The 21,199-nt window shown below is 44.8% G+C and overlaps 1 protein-coding gene across 1 annotated transcript in view; it reads right to left on the bottom strand.

Annotated features, from left to right (window-relative positions):
• The window catches only part of JAZF1 (JAZF zinc finger 1), a 168,447-nt gene extending 147,745 nt beyond the window's left edge, over positions 1–20,702 (bottom strand). Inside the window, exon 1 of the mRNA XM_066630991.1 lies at positions 20,525–20,702. Within this exon, the coding sequence (XP_066487088.1) occupies positions 20,525–20,639 (115 nt within the window). The 5' untranslated portion in view covers positions 20,640–20,702. The remainder of the gene's footprint in view (positions 1–20,524) is intronic.
• Positions 20,703–21,199: the final 497 nt, after the last annotated feature.

Genomic DNA, 21,199 nt, shown 5'->3' on the forward strand with positions numbered 1-21,199 from the left:
TCACATTCACACACGAAATCAAAGAGCGATCTATTTGTCAAGTCTCTGTGTAGGATAGCGGTACCTAGATCTTTCTCAGCTAGGTGAGCAGGAACACTCTCATTAATACTCATTTATGGGTATTATTCTTCACACTGTGTTTAGGCCCAAGCAGATAAAATAGTCTGGGCATCTTCAGAAAAATACAGACTTATCCCAAGTACTCACAAACAAAGATCACTACCGCATCTTCCTACCAATGACAAAATTTAGCAAAGGAACATGTAGAATGTAGATGGTGCAAAACTATCATTCAACGCTGACTTAAAATGTGAGTCGTATTCCTAATACACACATATAGAACAGAGTTCACAGCAGAGAAAAGTGAAAGGTCATAATCAATTTAGCAGCCCCAGGAACAAAGGATAAAGCATTGTCGCTCAGAATTGATTTGCTTTGAGTGCTTGATGGAAAATACCCCACCAGGCCCCCAAGTCAATACAAGTATAAAGAACATGTTTCATCTGGCTGCCTTTATTTGACCATACTATTGTTTACACCTGGTAGCACATCAAGAGTGCACCAACACATGTGTGTTGGAATGTGCTTTCCAAAAATGTGTCATAGTATATAACCTCTAATTATATGTAAGCTATCCTTACACAAAATGCAATAAATCTAATGTACTACCATATGCATCAGCAAAAGTCAGATATTAGAACAAGATAAAATTAATTTAGACAGCCTCTGCAATATTACAGTACATTAAAAAAATTCCTAAATCACAAACGTTCAAAGAAAGTAAGTTATAACTGTTCCAAAATGTTAATAGTGTATTCCCTGTGCACAATCAGCAACAGAGCGGCAAGGCAGAAATTGCACGGCCTTAGGTTAAAAATTCTGCTCCCATTGTGTAGTCAATAAACCGCACCATGTTAACTAGCTGAGCTTTGAGAATGCTGGGCACATGCTATAAAGACAGGTTTAAAAAAAACAAAAGAAAAAATGCACTATTATATGAAATAAGGAGCCTGAACTTTTATTACTGTATATGGTATCACTTTAGTCCATTGAAACTAATCTAAAAATAGTATAATACAACATCTTGCTGCAACAGAATGTTTTGTGCACATGTTATTCAAGTTAGAAATTTTTAATAAATATTTTAGAAGGTTATCATATTAGACAGTATGACAAGAGACAGTGCGGAGCAGAAACTGGAGTGGTGAATTAACACCAGAAAAACCTGGCTTTGATTGCAGCTACAAGTTGCAGTCACAAAGTTTACGGGTTGACCTTGGGTCAGTAATTCTCTCTCAGTCTAATCTGTTGTAAGGATAAAAGGGAGACCATAGAAGTCACCCTGCACTCTTTGAAGGACAGATAGAATTAAAAAAAAAAAAATAAGGATGTTGCATCCTAAGGCCATGACTTATTCCCACTGAAACGAGTGGAACTTCAACACGACAGGCAGCTCAATCCTAACCCATGCTGCAACAGGCAATCCAGCTGACCTGCCCCATATCTAGCATGGGGTTGAGACTGGCTGTGGCTCAGTCTGGGGAAAGGGGGATTAATTTCCTTTACCCCAGGTCACGCGGTAGCAGTCCCAATGGGGCTACTCGGATCTGCGCCACTAAATCAGTGGTGCAGATCCAAGCAGCCCAGCCCTGCACTGGGTCACCCAGGAGTGGAGTTAGGATCCAGCCTAGTTGCTGGATACTGGCCCCATCCCCTGCCTGGCCCTGAGCTGCCCACAGATCCACCTGCTGCCTGCCCCCATTCTGCCCTGACTCAGCCGGTGCAAGTTGACCAGTTTCCCAGCCCAATGGCACTATATTCAGACTCTGCAGGCCAGCACACATCAGTTCACTGGCCTCTTGACTCCTTACAGCACTTTTGTGACACCTCCGGGCCAGCGAAAGGCAACAACCCAAGGTCAACTCTGGATTGCGCCCTAAGGGCCAGAACAAACATTCAGTTATTGTGTGGGAAAGACTAACTTGGGATTTGGGTCTGTGGTAGTCTGTTCATGTGAAAATGCACTCAGACATTCAAAGATCTGAACTGTTCACCTATGGGAAACCTCAGTCTACCATCTTAGGAAGTTTAGGTCTATTCAAGTCTACCTGGGAACACACAAACATAACACATTACCACATGAATTCTCTATCAAATGTTAATTGAATCAAGGAAAATCACAGCTTGGGGTTCAGGAAAGAAACCTTGTCAACTGTGTGGAAAAGAAAACCACAGATGAAACGTCCATGTACAATTACATCCAACCATAAAACTACATGAAAACAGCAAAACCACATGATAAAAGTAATGTTTTTGAACTCTTATTCATGACTAACTAAACTTAGGGCACAACTCATAATAAATACCTGTAAATTAAAAAAAAAATAATTAAGACTGCTACAAATATACTCATTGTGAGCAGTCTCCAAAATGCATGCTTGCTTTGTTGTTAAAGGCATTTCTGTTAAACAATTGCCAGTCCAGAGCTCCATGAATGCTGTGATGCTCATACTAAGTTCCTTTATGTTTAGTCTCCTCCGCACATTTCAACAAAAAAGGCAGGTACATATGAGCAAAATAGCACACACAGACTTGCCATCTATTTAAATAACGTGGAAACTCTATGCGCATCAGAACTCTTTCACTGCTGTGAAATTCCTAGAAATCACTGAGGTGTCAGGCTTTAGATCTAAAGGGAATTAAAATGTGAGGCTTAAAAAGCATACTCTGGAGTCAAGTCTATCAAAGTAAATTGGGCTTTTATAAAAACAAGTGAATTTGAGATGCAACTTCACTGTTTTAGGATTATGAGGTAGAAATTCAAACTTTCTGTCTCATACAGCATGATAACCGAACCAGTTGATCCACTCATTACAGTGGGCATCACAGATCCTGGTCATGTAAAACACATTACATGCATTTACAGCAATCTAACGTTAGCCATTAGAGTGGAAGGATCACCACTGAAGAAAAACTATAGTGTATATATATTGACAGCCACATCAGGGTCAATCTGTCCCACGTTGGAACTTGATGTTTAAAGGAATCATAATTGATTCCAATCATTTGCTTGTTCAATAATTCCTTTGGCAAATGACCAGAACAATTTAGTGTGTTTCCTAAGGGATTAAAGACTATTAAAGGAAATATACAACAACCAAAGTGAAAAGTTGGCTACAAAGAAGTCCATATAAGAAGGCTATAAAACTGTGTCTATGTAGATATTATCAGGGATTTGATGCATTTTGGATGGGGGGGGGGGGAGGAAAAAGACTGAAAAGAAATTTCATGCTTATAACCAAGCTTTTATTTAATTGTTTGTTAACCTTATACGTGACATTAATGCACTGTACTGGTCTTCAACACACAACAAAAACTTTTCCATACAACACTAAAGAAATAACAAACTGCCTGCAGACCCAGTTACCTTCTTTTCTACAAAATTCATTCTCGTCATAGCAAACAAAGATGCATTTTGTAAAGACCCTGACTACAGTCAGAACCATTTCAGTGCAGAAGATGAACTTCACAGAGTATTTGTGGAAAACATGTCAAAAATCTCTGTCACTTTATGATCCAGCAGTCCATGAGCAGGACAAGGATCTTTCAAGAAGCAAATTAATAATGACTATACAAAATTTCACCAGAAGTGAAAACATTTCACTGTGGACAAGGATGTCATTGTCTTTATACCTCTTCAGTTAAAGCTGTTCTTAATTTAGATCTTTGCAGCTATCAACAAGTCTTAGTATTTAATTATCCAACTATCAATCTAGATCACTGCTAGATTGCTGTATAGTTTAGCTCAGTGGTTCCCAAACTTTTTAGCACTGGGACCCACTTTTTAAAATGACACTCTGTTGGGACCCACCAAGCTTTATGAGTCTAAAAATATTGTTTCACGTTTACCAGCTTCTCAAGCCTCTTTCCAAAATTCTCTTTCTATGGTGCAGGAAGTGCCTTCTGGAGTGTGTGTTGAGCTCCATGTTCATTGGAACAGGACCATCCTGGTGCCCTGGCTTTTCCGTTTCCCTTGCCTTCGATAAGAGCCTAAGCACAGTCGCCAACTTGCAAGTAAACATGCATGGGTAACTCAGTTTTGCTTGCTATAGGGCTCAATACATTTTCATGGTCAGCTTGTCAGTTTCATGACCCACAAAAAAATGGGTCCCAAACCACAGTTTGGGATCCAGTGGTTTAGCTAATTCAGGGGTGCCCAAACCCTGGCCTGGGGGCCACTTGCGGCCTTCAGGCACAATCTGGCCCGCGGGGAGCACCCAGTCTCCAATGAGCATCTGGCTCTCTGGAAACTTGCTGGAACCCATTCTGGCCTGACAACTGCTCTCAGCGTGAAGATGACTGTTTGATCTCTTACATGAGCTGTGGGACAAGGGTTCCCACCCCTGCTTGCTGTTTCACATCTGTGATGCAGTAGTGGCCTTGAAGGAAAGGCTAGCCTTGCTTTGTGCAAGGACTTTTACAGGCCTTGAGCTATTGCAAGACCTTCATTCATTCATACGTTCCATCTCTAATATATTCATTTATGCAAATTTATTCACATTTGAAATGTAAATTAATTCGGCCCCCGACACAGTGTCAGAGAGATGATGTGGCCCTTCTGCCAAAAAGTTTGGACACCTCTGAGCTAATTGATTAAGCCAAATGGTTTGCCTATACAATATGAACTGAAAATGGAATAAAGAGGAAAACGCTTGCACAAAATCTCTCTCTCTCTCACTCTTATCCAAGCAACTATTCCCATACTGGGACAAAGAATGATTCAAGTACAGCAGCTCACATGTGCAGAATTTGTGTAGGGGTGCCATCATCAAAGTTAGAGGGCCTCATGTGTCCATCATTTGGAAATAAAAGGGGCTGGGTGAGAGGTTACTCTTCACTTACCCAAGGCATGCCCAGAATGACGAAATATCTCATCCATGGCATTAACCTCTTCATCTTATTATTATTATTATTTATTTATTATAACAACAACAAACTGGGTTTACTGTTTTTCATGAAAATGTACGAAAAACAACTGTTTTTCATAAAGTAGGAACAATAACATCAAATTAAAACTAAAAACAGTCAATAAAACTTCAGAATTTAAGACAGCAGTACAAAATCGAGCCAGTACTGAATTAAATGCCCACCCAGAAAAGAAACATTTTCAGTCAAGGTGTTTTAAACTTAGCAGAGGGGGAAACACCTCATATTCCCTGGGATAGTGCTTTACCGGTGAAATGTCATCACAAAGAAGGTCTTTCTTAGTTGTTATGTACAGTCTTATTTCAGTTAATGGTGGATCAGAAAAAAGGACTTCTCCTGATGATATTGATGAATGGGCAGGTGCATGTGGGAATAGATGGTTCTTAAGGTAACTGGGACTCAGGCCATTTAGGGCTCTAAAGCCAAAGCCAGCTCTTTGAAATGAATCCAGAAGCATACTGGCAGCTGGCAGAGCTATAGCAGAATGGCTGAAATGTGACTGATGTGGCTAGTCTGGGACAATATTCTGGACACTGCTTTCTGGACCAGCTGAAGCTTTTGAACCATCTTCAAAGACAGTCCCACATAGAGTGCATTGTAGCAGTCCAACCTGGATGTAACTAAAGAATGGTTAATTGAAGCTATGGCAACATTCTATAGATAAGGACACAGTTGGAAAGTCAGCCAAAGCTGAAAAAGGGCCAACCACCTGGTGAGGCCAAACTCCTGACCGCAACTGTCACCTGGTCATCCAGGAATAACTCTGAGTCCAACAGAACTCAAATGGAGTAATTAGATCTTCAGGAGAAGTGTAACCCAGTCTAGAGTTAGATTAAATTCACTATGTAGACCAGATCCATATCCCAATACACAACCTTTTTCTGGTCTGGAATAAGTTTCCATTTATTTGTCATCATCTACTCAAGAACCGCCTTCAAACACTAAAGGTTTCCAGTGCATTATACTGACTCCAATTCTGCACACATCTTTCTTCATTATTAGAACATCATGTATGCAAGTAAATCAAAAATTCTGATCCATGTATGTCCATGTATGCTTTGGCATGCGTGCTTCCTTCATATATGTATATTTCCAGGTTAGCAGTGGAGTTAATATCTAGGATTTGTTCACATAAATTATTCAAAATTATACATAGGAGCAATTGACTAACAACCCAATCCTGAGCTGTCTGGCACGTGGGGCTGCAGAGACGCCGAAAATGGTTTCGGCAACATCCTTTAGCGCAACTCAGGCAGCACCCATGGCTCTTTGGGAGAAGAGGACTTTCATTCTCTTCCCCCGGGTAAGGCGAGTGACCCCACAATGGAGCTACTTGATTCCACAGCGATCCAAGTGTCAGTGGGTAATCAAGAGCCGTTGTGCCAGGCCAGCAGCAAGCAAACTCAGCAAGCTCCACCGGTTCCGCCTCCCTCCCACCCTGCTCCCTCTGCCGGCATGCCTCCTCCCCACTCTCTCCCTGCCTCCCCCCACCCTGGAACACCTCCTTTCCCCCTCCTGCCATGCCCCCACTTACCTCTCTGCCGCCCAGTGGTCCACATGACTGCGGAGCGGTGGAGAAGCAGCAACTCACCAGCACTAGCCAGCGCTAAACTAGCAGTGGCACTGGACAGGCACTGAGGGCTGCAGATATGCCTTACGGCACATATGTGACAGTGCATGCCGGTGGTAAGCCAGTGCACACCGTTTAGGATTGGGCCCCAAGTCCTTTATACATTCAACCTTAAAAAAAGGTTGGTTTGAAACATGATTATTAGTATGACAAGCTAGAATACAGAATTATAATTTATCAGCCATTTTCATGCATGCACTGATACAGTTCTTGCATAAATTGCCATCATTTTATACTTTGACTTTGCCAACCTTCTCTGAACAAATGTAATCTGCATTCACTGAAAATTCTACATCTTTCTACTGGCTGCCCCTTGCATACACTTATAATTCCTTTCTCAAAGCCTACATCTCCCATAATGGCAATATTTCCATTATTGAAAAGTCATCTTGGATCCTCCATTATTTTGAAATTCTCTCCCAGTTACTTTTCAAATTAGCTCTTTTTTTGCTACATGGAAAAATATTATTTTGAACATTTTCTCCTTTACTTTCTATATTAGCTCTTTTTGCTACAATTATTGCATGGCAGGTTCAAAGCCACACATTCATATCCAAATGTGCTACAAAGAAAATCTCCCCCATATTAGTTCTTAAAACTCCTACAGTGTAACCTGCCATTCTGTAGGCAGTCCAGTTAAACTGGTTGAGATTCACTAAAGTAGTGTTTCTCCAACTCTGGGTCCCATTCATTTCAATGGGTATTTCATTTTTAATAGATTTGATGCTACCATGGTATGTAACTGCATTTGGAAAATTTGGAAGATCTGTAATTTTAACAGGCTACTGTGTATATTCTTTTAACAATGATAGTCAATGGCACTTACTCCTGGAAACTGGATAGGTTTGCAGCCTTTGGGATGTCTGGGAATTTTTTTTCTAACAGATCACAGCAACTGTCTGGGAGGGTTACGAAGGTTCTTCTTTATTTTAAATCCATTCTTAAATGTATACTTATTGTAAATGTTAAAGGGCACAATCCTAACCAGGTCTACTCAGAAATAAGTCCTATTTTGTTCAATGGGGCTTACTCTCAGGGAAGTGTGGTTAGGATTGCAGCCTAAATTACTTACAGCCCAATCCTAACCCATACTGGAACAGGGAGACTGGCTGGCCTGCCCTGTAACCAACACAGGGTTGGGGCTGGTTGCAGCTCAGCCCGGGGCAAGGGGAATTCATTCCCCTTAGACCAGGTAACTCCACAGCAGCCCCAATGGGGCTACTCAGATCTTGCACCTGCCCATATCCCTTTTGGGATTACCCCCTTACTTAATTTAATTTTATAATATGGGGGATGCTTAAAATTTTCCTTCTTGATGATGTCATATCTAACCATGATATCACCTCCAGGTTAATGACATCACTTCCAGTGGGTCCTGACAGATTGTAATTCTAAAAAGTGGACCCTGTGCTAAAAAAGTTTGAGAACCACTGCACAAAAGCAAAAAGAATTAGAACAGCAATCCTATGCACACTTTCCTAGGAATAAGTCCCATTTAACGCATTAGGACTCATTATTAGAAATATGTATATATTTACAAATGCTGTATGTTTATACCACTTTTCAACAGAAACTCACAACACAGTTTACAGAGCATGAAGAAATGGGTTCCCTGCCCCAAGAGGGGTTCACAAATATAAAACTACACACATTCTGAGTAAACATGAGTAGAACCAAGTTGCAAGTCAGTTGGCATTCAAGGAATCGAGCTTATTTAATTAGTACATCATAGCTCAATCACATGAAAGAGAGTTTTTTACAGTATATTTTCATTATAACTCAAATCCAAACACAGATGGATATTTTATTGCTTTCCCACTTATTAGGATTTTAAAATTTTAAAATTAATACATTCACCTGAAATCCCTTTATTAGGTGTTAAACTATACCCTTTTTCCGCAGAATGACATAAGGGCCATTAATTATATGCGGTCCATACAACTGTTCAAAGGCAGTCCCAGAGTTCAGTGAGACTACTACAAAGTTTGCGCTTTGTGGATCATTGCATAGAGTCAGATAACAACTCATAAGTATTGTAGTGAGCAATTTTGAAAAGTTTATTCAAAAACAGAACTAAGAATTATCTTAGCATATACAGTATATAAAATCAACTAACAGAATGTGTTTAACGTCATACAGGCTGGAAGGCACAAGCTGCACTAGAGGGATAAATGAAAATTGTAATTGTATTTAAAAGATCATACTGCAAAATGAAACATTTACACAGTATATTGTATCTATTCTATTATCCCATGCATTTGATATTTCATAATACATTGGGTTGCATTATATAACGAGTCAGACTTATGGTCATTTAGCTGATGGTCAGTCTACTCTGACTGACAGTAATTCTTCAGGTTTCAAGTAAAGGCATTTTCTAGTCCTGTGATTTGAAATCCCTTGAGACATCACAGATGACATGTCTATGGTCCCAGGTTCAAAGCCTGAGTTATATCACTGAGCTGAGGCCTCTATGTGACAATAATAATTCATATTTTCCTATATAAACACTGGGAAATCCAAACTAAATTCTATCTGGGAAGAGAGCTGTTAAAGAACTTTCACTAAAGCAATTAAAAAACCAAACCCAGTTTTCACTGTAAAGGCTTATAAACATTTCACTCAACTGCATAATGAATTACAATCAGACAGCAATATATCCACACAGTGTATCATAGTAGGGTATGAAGGAGAATAATTAACCCTACAAAAGATGGTTTTATGGACAAGATTTTGAAGAGGAAATGTGGTAACAGTTTCAGGTCCCTCTGCAGATTAGAAAAGCCTTACTTGTTCACCCACACAATTGTTCACCATCAGCTAGCAAGGAATTACAAGTTCTCGGGTCTGTTATGAAAACGTGCTCACTTCCTATAGTTGCATTTGTCCACTTTAACTCTTTCATTTCATGCATCAAATGAAGTGGAGCCCATGAAAGTTTATGTGGAAATAAATTTGTCTTTAAAAGTGCTACCATGCTCTTTGGTTTTTTTGAACTGTGTTCACTAATTTGCAAATCACCAGGACGTAGGGCACCAGGGTATTTGAACTTCATCAAATCATCTCAATTAGGATGCTGCAGCTACTCAGTTCTGAAATGGGCAAGTCTCCCATGGAGAAAAAAAAAATACTAGATCACCAATTTCCCACCTTTCTTCAATATTAGATACAGGTCCAGCCTATTTATACACGGAATTTTTATACACGGATTTTTTATACACGGATTTAACTCAACACAAATGGCCCCTGCAAATGAGAAAGAATGTACTGATCCCTGGAAAAGGAGAAAAATGCATCCCTTTAAAATCAGTTTTAAAAACTGAACAGTCCTTTAACAGCAGCCTCCCTAATGAGAGAGAGATAGGGCAGCAGGCTAACAGTCCATCAATCCTTCTCTCTCCTGCAGACCCCTCCCTTCCCCCAACACCTGAAAGAAAGGTGATCATTTTGCATTAGTGAAGAGAGGGGCTGAGTGAAGTGCTGATGGATTGTCTTCTTAATGACTCTTATCTTAGAGTCAAAAGGTCAGCAAGGTTGTTTTTCAATCACTGGAGCAAAGAAACTGCTTTTTAAATTGATTTGCTATAGTGCGTTTTTTTAAAATCCACATTCTAGGACAGGGGTGTCAAACTCATTTCATACAGAGGGTCAAATAACATTAATGATGCCTGCTGAGGGCCAGAGATGATGTCATTACACAGGAAGTGATGTCATTTAACAGGTCAAAATCAGAAATAAGCACTCTGTTCTTGTGTAGGAACTCATTGGCTGCTAATGACAGGAGAGAAAATACAGAAATTTGATCATATTTCAAGATATGGGACACCCAATTATCATGCAGACCACCCTTTCAGCAGTGTCACCTCAGCATTGTTCAGGAGCTGAGAGTCCAAAGGCCAAATAAAAAGCTTCTGGGGGCTGCATCCAGTCTCCAGGCCTTATGTTTGACACCCCTGTTCTAGGATTACTCACTTGTCATCAAAAGTAGAGCTGTTTCATACTTTATTTTCCTCTAAACAAGGCAGTGCAGATTAGCACGTACACAATTATATATGAATGGCACATGTTTTGGTAAAGGCGTTGTCACCTTCCAGGAGTTTAACATTAAAAATGTGGCAAATAGCTGTTAAACAGACCCCTGAGGAAAAGCTGACAAGAGCAGGCCAGCATCTGATTTGGGTCAAAGCATCCCTAAGTGATTAGGGTGTAAATGTTTGTCCATATTCAGACTCACCACAATGCCCTGGGGGTTTCAGATGCCCTATCAAATCCCCAGCTGGTGAGCTGTAAATGGCGGTAGGTGCAGCAGCAGTGGGAGATGACCCTGAGCATGTCTTTAACACACAAGAAGGAAGAGATTGAACCTTGCTCTTCAACTGCTCCTCGCAGGACGAGGGCCTCTTCAACCTGGGGCAACATCTCTAACCATGAGACAGGGCCAGGTAAAGCAGGGGGTAGGGTCAGGGGAGAGACAGCTCAGGAATGGGCTGGATTCCTCAAGGCCCACAGCTACATAATGCATTCAGGAAAAATGAGTCAGTTGCTGGAGAGGCTGCCTGAGGGTTGCCCACAGTGGCTCCCCTGGGGCCGAGACCAGGCCAAACCCAGAAAGGAGCCACTTTGATGGAAGAGGAAGGAAGGTGAGGCAACTCCTTCCCCACCACTGAATTCTGAGGCCCAGTTGGGTGCCTGTTGCTCAGCCAGCAACCCTTTAACCCAGTGGTACTCAAACTGGTGGTTCACAACCCACTAGTTCGTGTATAGGTTCCCCAAATCCTTTAAGGGGGAAGGGGAGAAGCAGCAATGCAGTCCCCAGGATCGCGTCGCTAAGGGGGATGGGAGGGTGCTTGTACTGACAAAGTGCTTGGGAAAGCAGCAGCAGGTGCCGGGAGCCCCTTGCAGCCCTCCGCGGTGCTTCCCGAGGCTTGGAATGTTGAGAAAAAGCAAGCACAAACCACTTCCAGTTTGCAAACACAACCAGGAGGTGGTTTGCGCTCACTTTTTCTCAACTTTCCAAGCCTCAGGGAGTCCTGTGGACAGCTCCCTGCACCTCCTGCTGCTCACCAAAGCACTTTGTCAGTACAAACACCCTCCCAGCCCCTTTAGTGACACAATCCTGGGGATCATGTTGCTGCCCTCACCCCTCCCACATAAAGACTTGCTTTGGGAGTAAATCTCCCCAAAAATTTGAGAACCACCACCTTAACCCTTTTGACCTCAAGACCAAGGGATGCTAGGGATCATTAGGAAAGAAATAGAGAATAAAACTGCTAGTGTGATATTGCCCATATACAAGTCAACAGTTTAGCCACTTTTGGAATACTGCGTACAGTTCTGGTAGCCACACCTTAAGAAGGATGTTGTAGAACTGGGAAAGGTCAGAAGAGGGCAACTGAAATTGTCAGAGAGGTGATCTTCCTTACAAGGAAAGGTTGCACTTTTGAGGCTTTTTAGATTGGAAAAGAACAGTTGAGGGGGGAATGACTGTCCAATCCTATCCAACTTTCTGGTGCAGCTGCAATACAGCCCTGAGGTAAGGGAACAAATGTTCCCATAGCTTGAGGAGGCCTCTGTGACTGCCTCTCCACCCCTATTAGCACAGCTGTACCAGCACTGGAAAATTGGACAGGATTGGGCCTTCAGGCATTTAAAATTATGGCCTAATTTCCTTACCTCTTCTAAGCCATTGGTCCCATCACCCACCCAGCATGCACTCCATCAGCAGTACTGCATGCTATGGACTAGTGGGAGATAGGATTAGGCTATTTGGGATATACACATTTACAGTAAAATGTTGGGGAGGGAAAGTATCCTACAATGCCTCCATTTGTAATAATTGGAGCTCATTTAGCCATGAGTATACTAAATTTCAGCTTAGGCCCAAGCAAACAAAACAAAAATAATACACTGGAGTTATTGTGTGTGATGTTCACATGTGTAAAAATGCTCAAGTCTTGCTCACTGGTGAAAGTCTTCCTTATAACAGCAACCAGCACAGATCAGCTGGAATACTAAGCTGTAGACGTTCCAAGCCAACCTTCACTTGGCGATGTGGGGATCCACAAGGGAGAGCCAAAAGAAGTAAACCTGAACATAGTACAAGTCATGTAGTTATAGGAATTCTATTTTCTCACACTTCAAGAATCCTCAGATTGACATAAGGAAACTATCTAATGACATCTAAGAATGTATCCACGTTTGCAAACATGGTGCTTTCAGCATTGACTAAAAATGGTGTGGTCCCACACTCTGCTTCATATTAGGTAAGGACAAGGCTGATCCACCCACAAGGCCAACCAGCAAAGCAGGTTTAAAACAGAAAAAAAGATTATGTGGATAATTGATCCTGGTGGTAGAGGCAGTACCAGATGTACTTGTGACTCACCACCATTGCTGGTTCCTTGACCGATCTGGCAGTGAGGAGGCAGGGCAGCAGCAACATTACATTGAGCTATTGGCTCAATTGCCCATTCCCTCTGGATCCAATGGGATGCTGGCAGGGCACATCAAGGAAGAGGAATAACACCTACACTTGATACTGTTCCATTGAACCCAGAGGGAAAGAACAGGTGGCCAAGCATGCAAGCAAACATTTGCTCCTCCACATCACATGAAAGAAAAGAGGACATGAGCACAAAGGAAGGAGTTGGGGTTGGCAAGAAAAGAAAAGCTGCCACAGAAATTGCAAAGGGTGAGGAGCTCAAGGTGGTCCAGTAGGTATTAGGCCCCCTGTCAAGACACGGGCCTTGACAAGTACCAGTGATGCCGACCACCACCACCAGGCCTAAATATCACCAAGTCTGAAACAAAATATCATCATATGATAAACTGAAATGTACTGCTATCTAAATTACAATAAGGAATGTCATAACTGCTGTGTTACTGGGTGTGGCTGTAGGACAAATGTAACGTGCACATGGGGAAAATCTGTTACTGTACATGTGCAGGAACCAAGTGCAGTGACCAACAATCCAACTCAGCGGAACCTCATAAAGAAGAAGGGAGGCAAGTTTAAAAGTGCAACAATATATAATTTTTATTAGGCTAGTAATACAACAAGAGGGGAAGGGAATCAATAATGAAATACAATGCAATATATTCAGCACTCATTCACACAACTAGACCTAAACATAAATGATTTCTACATAGAAAGGAGAAGAAAGACGGAATCCTTACAAGGATATGGAGGTATGTAATGATGCATACACAGGGAAGGAAAAAGAAGGAGGAAGAGCAATGCACAGAGAAACCAGGAATTTATTCAAGGGCAATGGAGGCTGAAAAACTGGGACCTTCGCAGTAGCAGAAGGGGGAAAATGAGAAGACAGAGGCCAGGAGGAAGAAGCGAAAGAATACTGAGGTAGCCACTGCGGCACAAAACCATGGCTGAGTTGCAGTTCTCTGTAGCCTGAACCAGGGCTACAGGCAAGAAATGAGCCGCTTGGCAGGCCATGAGATCATTTCACTCACTTGTGACAGAAGGGCTTGCCTCTCCCAATGTTTGATCACTCTTAACTGATGCCCCATGCCTCTGAAGTCATAAGAGATGTGCAGCCCCTCTATGCTTGATTGGATCCTGGGGCTAATGTTCAAGTCTCCACCCAAAACTGTTTAAAAATAAACTAAGGGTGCTAGGCCCAAACCAAATATGCAGCTATTCTACAGGAAAATACATCCATGAGTTGTATCTACAGGTTTCAACTCACATGGAATTTGCAACTACACATTCACTGCATTCCACGGTTTTCTCAGAGGCAAGTTGTGCTAGTCCCTTCTCTGGTGCTCCCAGTCATCCTTCCTGTGTCTGCATAAATCCCAGTAGCAATTGCCAGACAAAAGGGATGTGAACCTGCCCTTGGAGGACTTGCTCTTCTGGGGGCAGTAAATGGCCTGCTTCTGCCCATGACAGCATAATTCAAGTGCTCTTTGTCTTCTGGGCCAGCATGCACAGGCTTGAGCCACCTGCAAAGGAGCAAGCTGCTGGCCACTCCTTAGGGCAGCGGTTGCCAAACTTTCCAGAAATCTTGATCATATTTTCAAGATATGAGAGAGCTCTATTATCATGCTGGTCACACTTTCAGCAGTGCCTCTTCTGCTGAGGCATCACTTTGCAGCTCAGCAGCTGAAAGACAGCCTGCAAAGTGATGCCTCGGCAGAAGAGGCACTGCTGAAAGGGCAGTCTGCATGATAATTGGGTTCTCCCAGCACCTTAGCAGCACCTCCCTCTCTCATCCCTCTTGATCCTGTACCAGCTCTCAGTTTACCCTGTAGCAGCTTTTGGCTTCTGAGCTCTCCTTCCATCTCTCCTTCCCACAGCCTCTATGGAAGCAATGCAGCTTGAAAGGGCAGGGCAGGGACAGCCCAATTATCACATGGACCAGATAAAGAGCTCCTACATGCCACATCCAACTCGAAAGCCTTATGCTTGACATCCTGGCACTAAGTGTTTCATCGACTTAACAGCACATGAGACACAGAAGATGGTTAGGTTTGCAAAAGACCAAGGTTACCTATTTGTAACTCCTTACTTCGGCTGCAATACTATCCACACTTTCCTAGGAGTAAGCTCCATTGACTATAATGGGACTTACTTCTGAGTAGACAAGCATAGGGTTGGGTTCTTAGTCAGTTGAAGTATTGTAGAGAGATCATGGGGCAAGAGTACCAAGACACAGAGATCATTGTGAAGATGGGGAGACAGGCAGGAAAAGGGGCTTGAAAAGCAAATTCAGATAGGGTAGATTGTGGCCTTAGGGCGCAATCCTAACCCCTTATGTCAGTGCTTTCCAGTTAGCTTCAAGGAGGGAAGCAAAGCAAGGGAGCCAGGATTGCTTTCATATGGAATGGGGTTCCTGCAAGGCAGCCAAATGAACTCTGGGGCAGTGGCTTACAAAAGACAAGTGACTCAGCAGGTGCTAGGGCTGCAGTCTGTGGTAGTACTCAAGGGAAGGGAATGGAGGAAAGGAGGGGAAGAATACAGCAGTTTGATACCAATCCTGGATGCCAGTTGGGAAGCAGTTCTTTGACAGAAGGCAGAGTAGGGGTATCTGACACACCATCAGTGGATAGCTAAGCAATTCAGAAGCACAGGCAACAGTAAACAGCACACAACAGCTAACAACAAGGGGTCTATGACACAGCTTTTGATATCTTTAGTTCCCTTAGGAAAGCATAGAGGTTATTGTGGAATAAACTCATCAAGGTCTTTTCTTTTTTGCCTTGAAGGCATTTGATGGTTCATTCCCAGCTCAAGATGAGTGCCTCTATTGTTTCATATCCTGTCTATAGTGTGACAAGTAACTCTTGATGTACTCTGCAGGCCAGGGCCTCAATTAGTATGCAACCCTTGATTAGATTTAGCCATGGAGGTGGTGGGAGGAAGCTAGAGTTGGGGACCCTTCTTTTGTGTCAGTAACAATTTTGGTTGCTGGAGGTCAGGAGCTTGTAGGATGAGGCTTTTGTTTATAGGTTCAAATTTGCTATGCAAGCAAGGTGCAGCACGTCATGGAATTCCCCTGAGAGAAACACAAGCCAGCTAGAGAGAAATGCATGTGTGCAGATGATACTACCAAAGTTTTGGCCTTCCTTGAGGCCTCCTACCATCAGTCCAATTCAAGTGCCACAAGATTGGCCTTGGTCACAGTTTCTTGCAAACAAACATGTCACAAATCCATTTAAAGAGAACATCAGACAACAGCTGGAAGTATTATGCTTGTACATTTCCATTTATTTTAAGGAAACCTCTGTGATATCTGTAGAACTATCTGGTTTACAGAAAACTCTGCTGACATGCGTCCTTTTCACTCCAGTGAGTTTATGCCCTAGACATGTTTAGAGTTTTTAAAATGGACATACACTTTTAAATCAAGAATTACTTCACAAAGCCTTTTTTATTTTAGCCTCCTTACTTCTCCCTCCTCGTCTAGGTTTACACATCCCCATAGAGGGTCATAAAACAGAATGGTATGTCCACCTCACCATTTCAGAATAGCATGATGTGCAGTTTAGTTTCATTTTTACTGAACCACCCCAGTCTATATAATCAAGAGAGACATGCTTAGCATTTGCACATGCTTCCATGAATGAAGTCTCACTGAGCTACCACAACTTAACTCAGAAAGTGATTTTAGGATTACAGCTCTAGTTCTTTTATTGTATCACAGCAGTTTTCACAATGGTTTATTCATTCAGTTTTTTTATCCTGCCTTTTGGTCTCCAGAGAAAGCCCCAAGGTGGCTCACATTGATTAAAGTATGCAAATCACAATTATAAAAATATTTTAAAAACCATAAAATCACAGTCATCATAAAGTCATGCTACAATATAAAAGGATTGGGAGAAATGGATATACCTTACTTGGTTCCTTCTCGCTCCTCACCGGGCAATTGGTGTTTCTATGACCACTGCACAGTCCAAACGTAAAGAGGCACACACATACATTTTGTGTCACAGGGTGCTTTTTTTAAGGTAGTACTTTGCATACATTGATTCAGGGCAAAGAATGTAATGTACAAGCTTTCTTTCTGCCAGTATCAGTGTAAATTTAAAACAAAAAAACTATAGATTGCTCACATAATTTCAAGCATACCTGTGTAGCTCAATCCCAAATATATTTACAGAGGAGCAAGTCCTCTATCTAGCTTAATGGGACCAATGCCTAGGACATGTGCTTAGGGATATTGTGCATTCAGGCAGTAGTGTAACTAAGAGGGGCAGGGGGGATACATTGTACCACACTTTGAGGGGGTGCCTTCTGGTAGCCTTATTAAGGCACATCCAGTTTTCTCAAAAACTAGAAATGCCTTTCTTCCAGAAAGGCCTTCAGACACAGGGAGGCCACGCCCAGCTTCCCCACATCTCAGACCACCTCCCAGACCCATTGCAGGTTGTCTGTCAAATTTGATTTTCTTGTATGGGGTGTGTGTTAAAAATGTTTGTGACCCCAGGTGCCTTAGCTCTTCCACTGCATTCAGGGTCTTTATAATTGTAATTCCTTCAACTGGTGGCGTTTACTTTGGGATTCTTGGATTTCACACTGAACATTAACAACACACGTGAAGACCACAACAAGCTTGTAGCACCTTAAAGACACTAATCAATTTATTTCAGTGTAAGTTTTTGAGGACTACAGTGTACACTTACAGTGTAAGTTTTTGAGGACTACAGACACAAGATGTGAAACCCTCAGTGAGCAGGTATATATACACGTAAGGATACAGAAAAGATTTTTAAATATTGTAAAAGTTGGGGTCAAAGGGCCATGGCACAAACTTCTAAAGTACAGCAGACACACAGCATCTTTCCTGGCTATCCTAAATTAAGTATTGGGGGGGGGGGAGCAATGATGTCTTACTTATGAATGAAAGAACCCAATGGCCAAAGGGCTATTGAAATGTAGTGAGTGGTCATTCTTAAATGAAGTAAAATGCATGAGCCCAAATCCTAACCAGCTTTCCAGCACTAACACAGCTGTGCTCATGGGGCATGTGCAGCATCCTGCAGTTGGGTGGCAGTCATGGAGGCCTCTCAAGGTAAAGGAATGTTTGTTCCCTTACCTCAGAGCTGCACTGCCATTACCTCAGTGCTAGAAAGTTGATTAGGGCTGTGCCCTGAGTGAATTATGAATAAATTATCCAAGCAAGGATGTTCTCTCTGACTCACTATAGAGCATCAGGGCTCAGTTCAAGTAGTGCCAAGTAGTCTAGAAAAAGTTTTTGTTTTTGTTTTTTTAAAAATCATGTTCAAGGAAAGTCCAGGAGAGGGGAGTAAAGGGGGTTATTTGTACCTGGCCCAGGGTCAGAAAGGGGGCCCTGAAATTTCCTGGGATCTTACATTTTCCAATCTCACCCAGACTCACTGCCCACATGGGATGTTGTGGGCATTACCATGGGCACAAGGCAGTGAGTACTGCTACAAGCCACACACACCAGGCCCAGGAATACATACATTCCATAACAGTGTCACATCTGGGAGGAAACTGACCTGCTACAGTAGCTCTTTGGCTTGTGGATCCACTTACCAGGAAGGAGTGTACAGGAGCTCAGTGACACAGCTGCAGAAGTCAGTTTTGGTGTACACAGGACACCTGCTATTCTAGTGTGAGCCTAAACATAATAACGCTAATTTCCGGCAATGGTTTTCTATATTTGAAAGATTTTGGAGAGGAGTGTGTTTGGTTTTCTGTATTACTGGATCTGACTGCCAGCGCTGGGCAGGCAGGTAGACCTGAGCTCTGCATTGGGAAGACTGATGGACCAGGGCGTCAAAGGCTATTCTGGCTGTTACCACTTTCCCCCTGCCCGTTTTGTCTGCATTCTGCCCATCTCCATTGCCACCCTCCCCCAGCCTGTTTCACCCCCTCCCTCTTTGGGAAGGGGCCCCAAAGAAACTTCGGACCTCCTGGTCCAATTCCTCTCAGAGGGGAAGTCACAGAATACTGGTTGTCCACCCCCCTCTCCCCCATGCCTGCAGTTTTTCAAAGGGGCTTAGTCCCCCCTGCCCCTCCTTAGCGAGCCCTGGCAGGGCAGAGGCGCCTGGCAAGTGGCAACCCCATCCTGGCCTTGTGGAAGGGACCTGCAGGGGGGGGGGGAGCCACATCCTACAGGTGATCGCCGCATCCCCAGGCCATGAGCGCATCCCTCTCTCTCTGCAGCCCAGGAAGACGACTTCTTCTCGGTTCCGAGCGGCTCCGAATGGAAGCAGCCAGGAGGCGGGCTGCGCACGCCACGCCACGCCACGCCAGCTCCATGCCCCCACCAGCACCACCTTGGAGAGACTGCGCGCCAGCGATCCCACCGCCTCTTCTTCCTCCTCCCTCCTTTGGCCACCACCCCTGCAGGAGCTGCTCAGCCTCCTCCACCCCCTCTGCCGGGGCCCTCCGACCCAGCCCTGTCTGCGTCCGGCCTGCTTGACACCGCGCCTTCCCGGGGAGACGCCCCGTGCAGGGAGGCTGAGAGTGCCAGCCAGCCGGCCAGGGCGCGCGCGCGCCATCCTCTCCTCCACACCTAGCAACAGCGCTGTCAGGACGCAGCAGCAGCAGCCGCCACCGCTGCAGCGGGAGGGGGAGGAAGAGGAATGGCCGCCTGGCTGCTGCTGCTACTGCTGCTCCCTCCCCGCAGCTCTGACAGCCAGAGCCGGGGCGGAAGCAGCAGGCGGCGTGCTGGACTCGTCCTCCGGGTCTGTGCGCGCTGCTGCTGCCAAGGCAAACTCACCGCCCAATCCCAGCCATGCCTGCCTACTCAGAAGTAAGTCCCATGTTAGTCCACGGGGCTTACTCCCAGGAAAGTGTGCCTAGGGTTGTAGCCTCAGAGCCCCAGCCTATGCCTGTCTACTCAGAAGTAAGCCCCATGATAGTCAATGGAACTTACTCCCAGGAAAGCGTGGCTAGGATGGCAGCCTGAGAGCCCAAGCTACGCCTGTCTACTCAGAAGTCAGCCCCACTATAGTCAATGGAACTTACTACCAGGAAAGTGCGGCTAGGATGACGGTCCCAATCCTACGCCTGTCTACTCTGAAGTAAGGCCCGTTATAGTCAATGCGGCTTACTCTCTGATAAGGGTGGCTAGGATGGCAGTCCCAGTCGCCTTTTGCAACAGCCTACGGCTTGCACGCGCCCAGGCTGCGGGCGCCTTCCCGTGCACCTCGGGCACCCACCCACTCGCCGCCGCCGCCGCCCCCCCAACACACCCACCCTCCCTCGTGCCAGCCAGCCAGCCAGCCCGCCCCCCGTCAATCCCCTGCCCTCCCATTCATCCCCACTCCCCCCCCGCTGCAGCCTCCTGGCGCGCGCCCCTCCCTCCCCTCTCCAAGCCTCCCCAGCCCACCCACCGTCCTGGCGTGGTTGGGGGTCTGCCCCCCACCCACAGACTTCTCCCGCCGCCCCACGCCCACGCCCCCCTCCCCACTCACCGATGTGGTTGTCCTCGATGTGCTCGATGAGCTCCGCCAGGGTTGGGAAGTGGAGCCCGCAGCCCCCGAAGCGGCAGGTATTGGAGAAGAAGGAGGCGGCGGCGATGCCTGTCATGGTGTTGCATGGAGCTCCTGCCTGCCTGCGGTGCCTGCTCTGCCAGGGCCGCCGGCGGGAAATGGAGAGCCGGACCGAGAGGGCGCGGAGATGGAGAGCGGGCGAGCCAGCCAGAGAGGCTGGGGGTTGGGACGAGGAGGAGGAGGTGGCGGCGGCGGCAGCAGCGTCGGGAGCGGCGGAGGGGAGGGACGGGCTGCTGGGTGGGGGGAGATGAGGCAGGCGCAGCTGGGAGGAGGGACCATTGCCGCCGCCGCCGCCGCCGCACTGGAACAGCTGGGCAACCCCTGCCGTCCGTGCCCGCCTCCGCAGCAGGAGACACAGGCGCGGGCCGCCAACTGGTGGCTGAGTTGGGAGACCCAGCGCTGGGGGGTGGGTGGGGGGAGATCACACTGGGAGGGGGTGTGTCTTCCCCCCCCCAAGTGTGATCTCCCTCCCTCAGCGCTGGATCTCCAAACTCAGCCACCAGTGGGGCTTATTCTAAAGCAACTTCTTTAACTCATCCCCCCCCCCCGAAAGAATTGCAGATTTTTTAAAGCTGAATCTTGGGTTTGATTATTGTT

Source organism: Tiliqua scincoides, chromosome 5 (genome assembly GCF_035046505.1).
Source record: "Tiliqua scincoides isolate rTilSci1 chromosome 5, rTilSci1.hap2, whole genome shotgun sequence".
Classification (NCBI taxonomy): Eukaryota; Metazoa; Chordata; class Lepidosauria; order Squamata; family Scincidae; genus Tiliqua; species Tiliqua scincoides.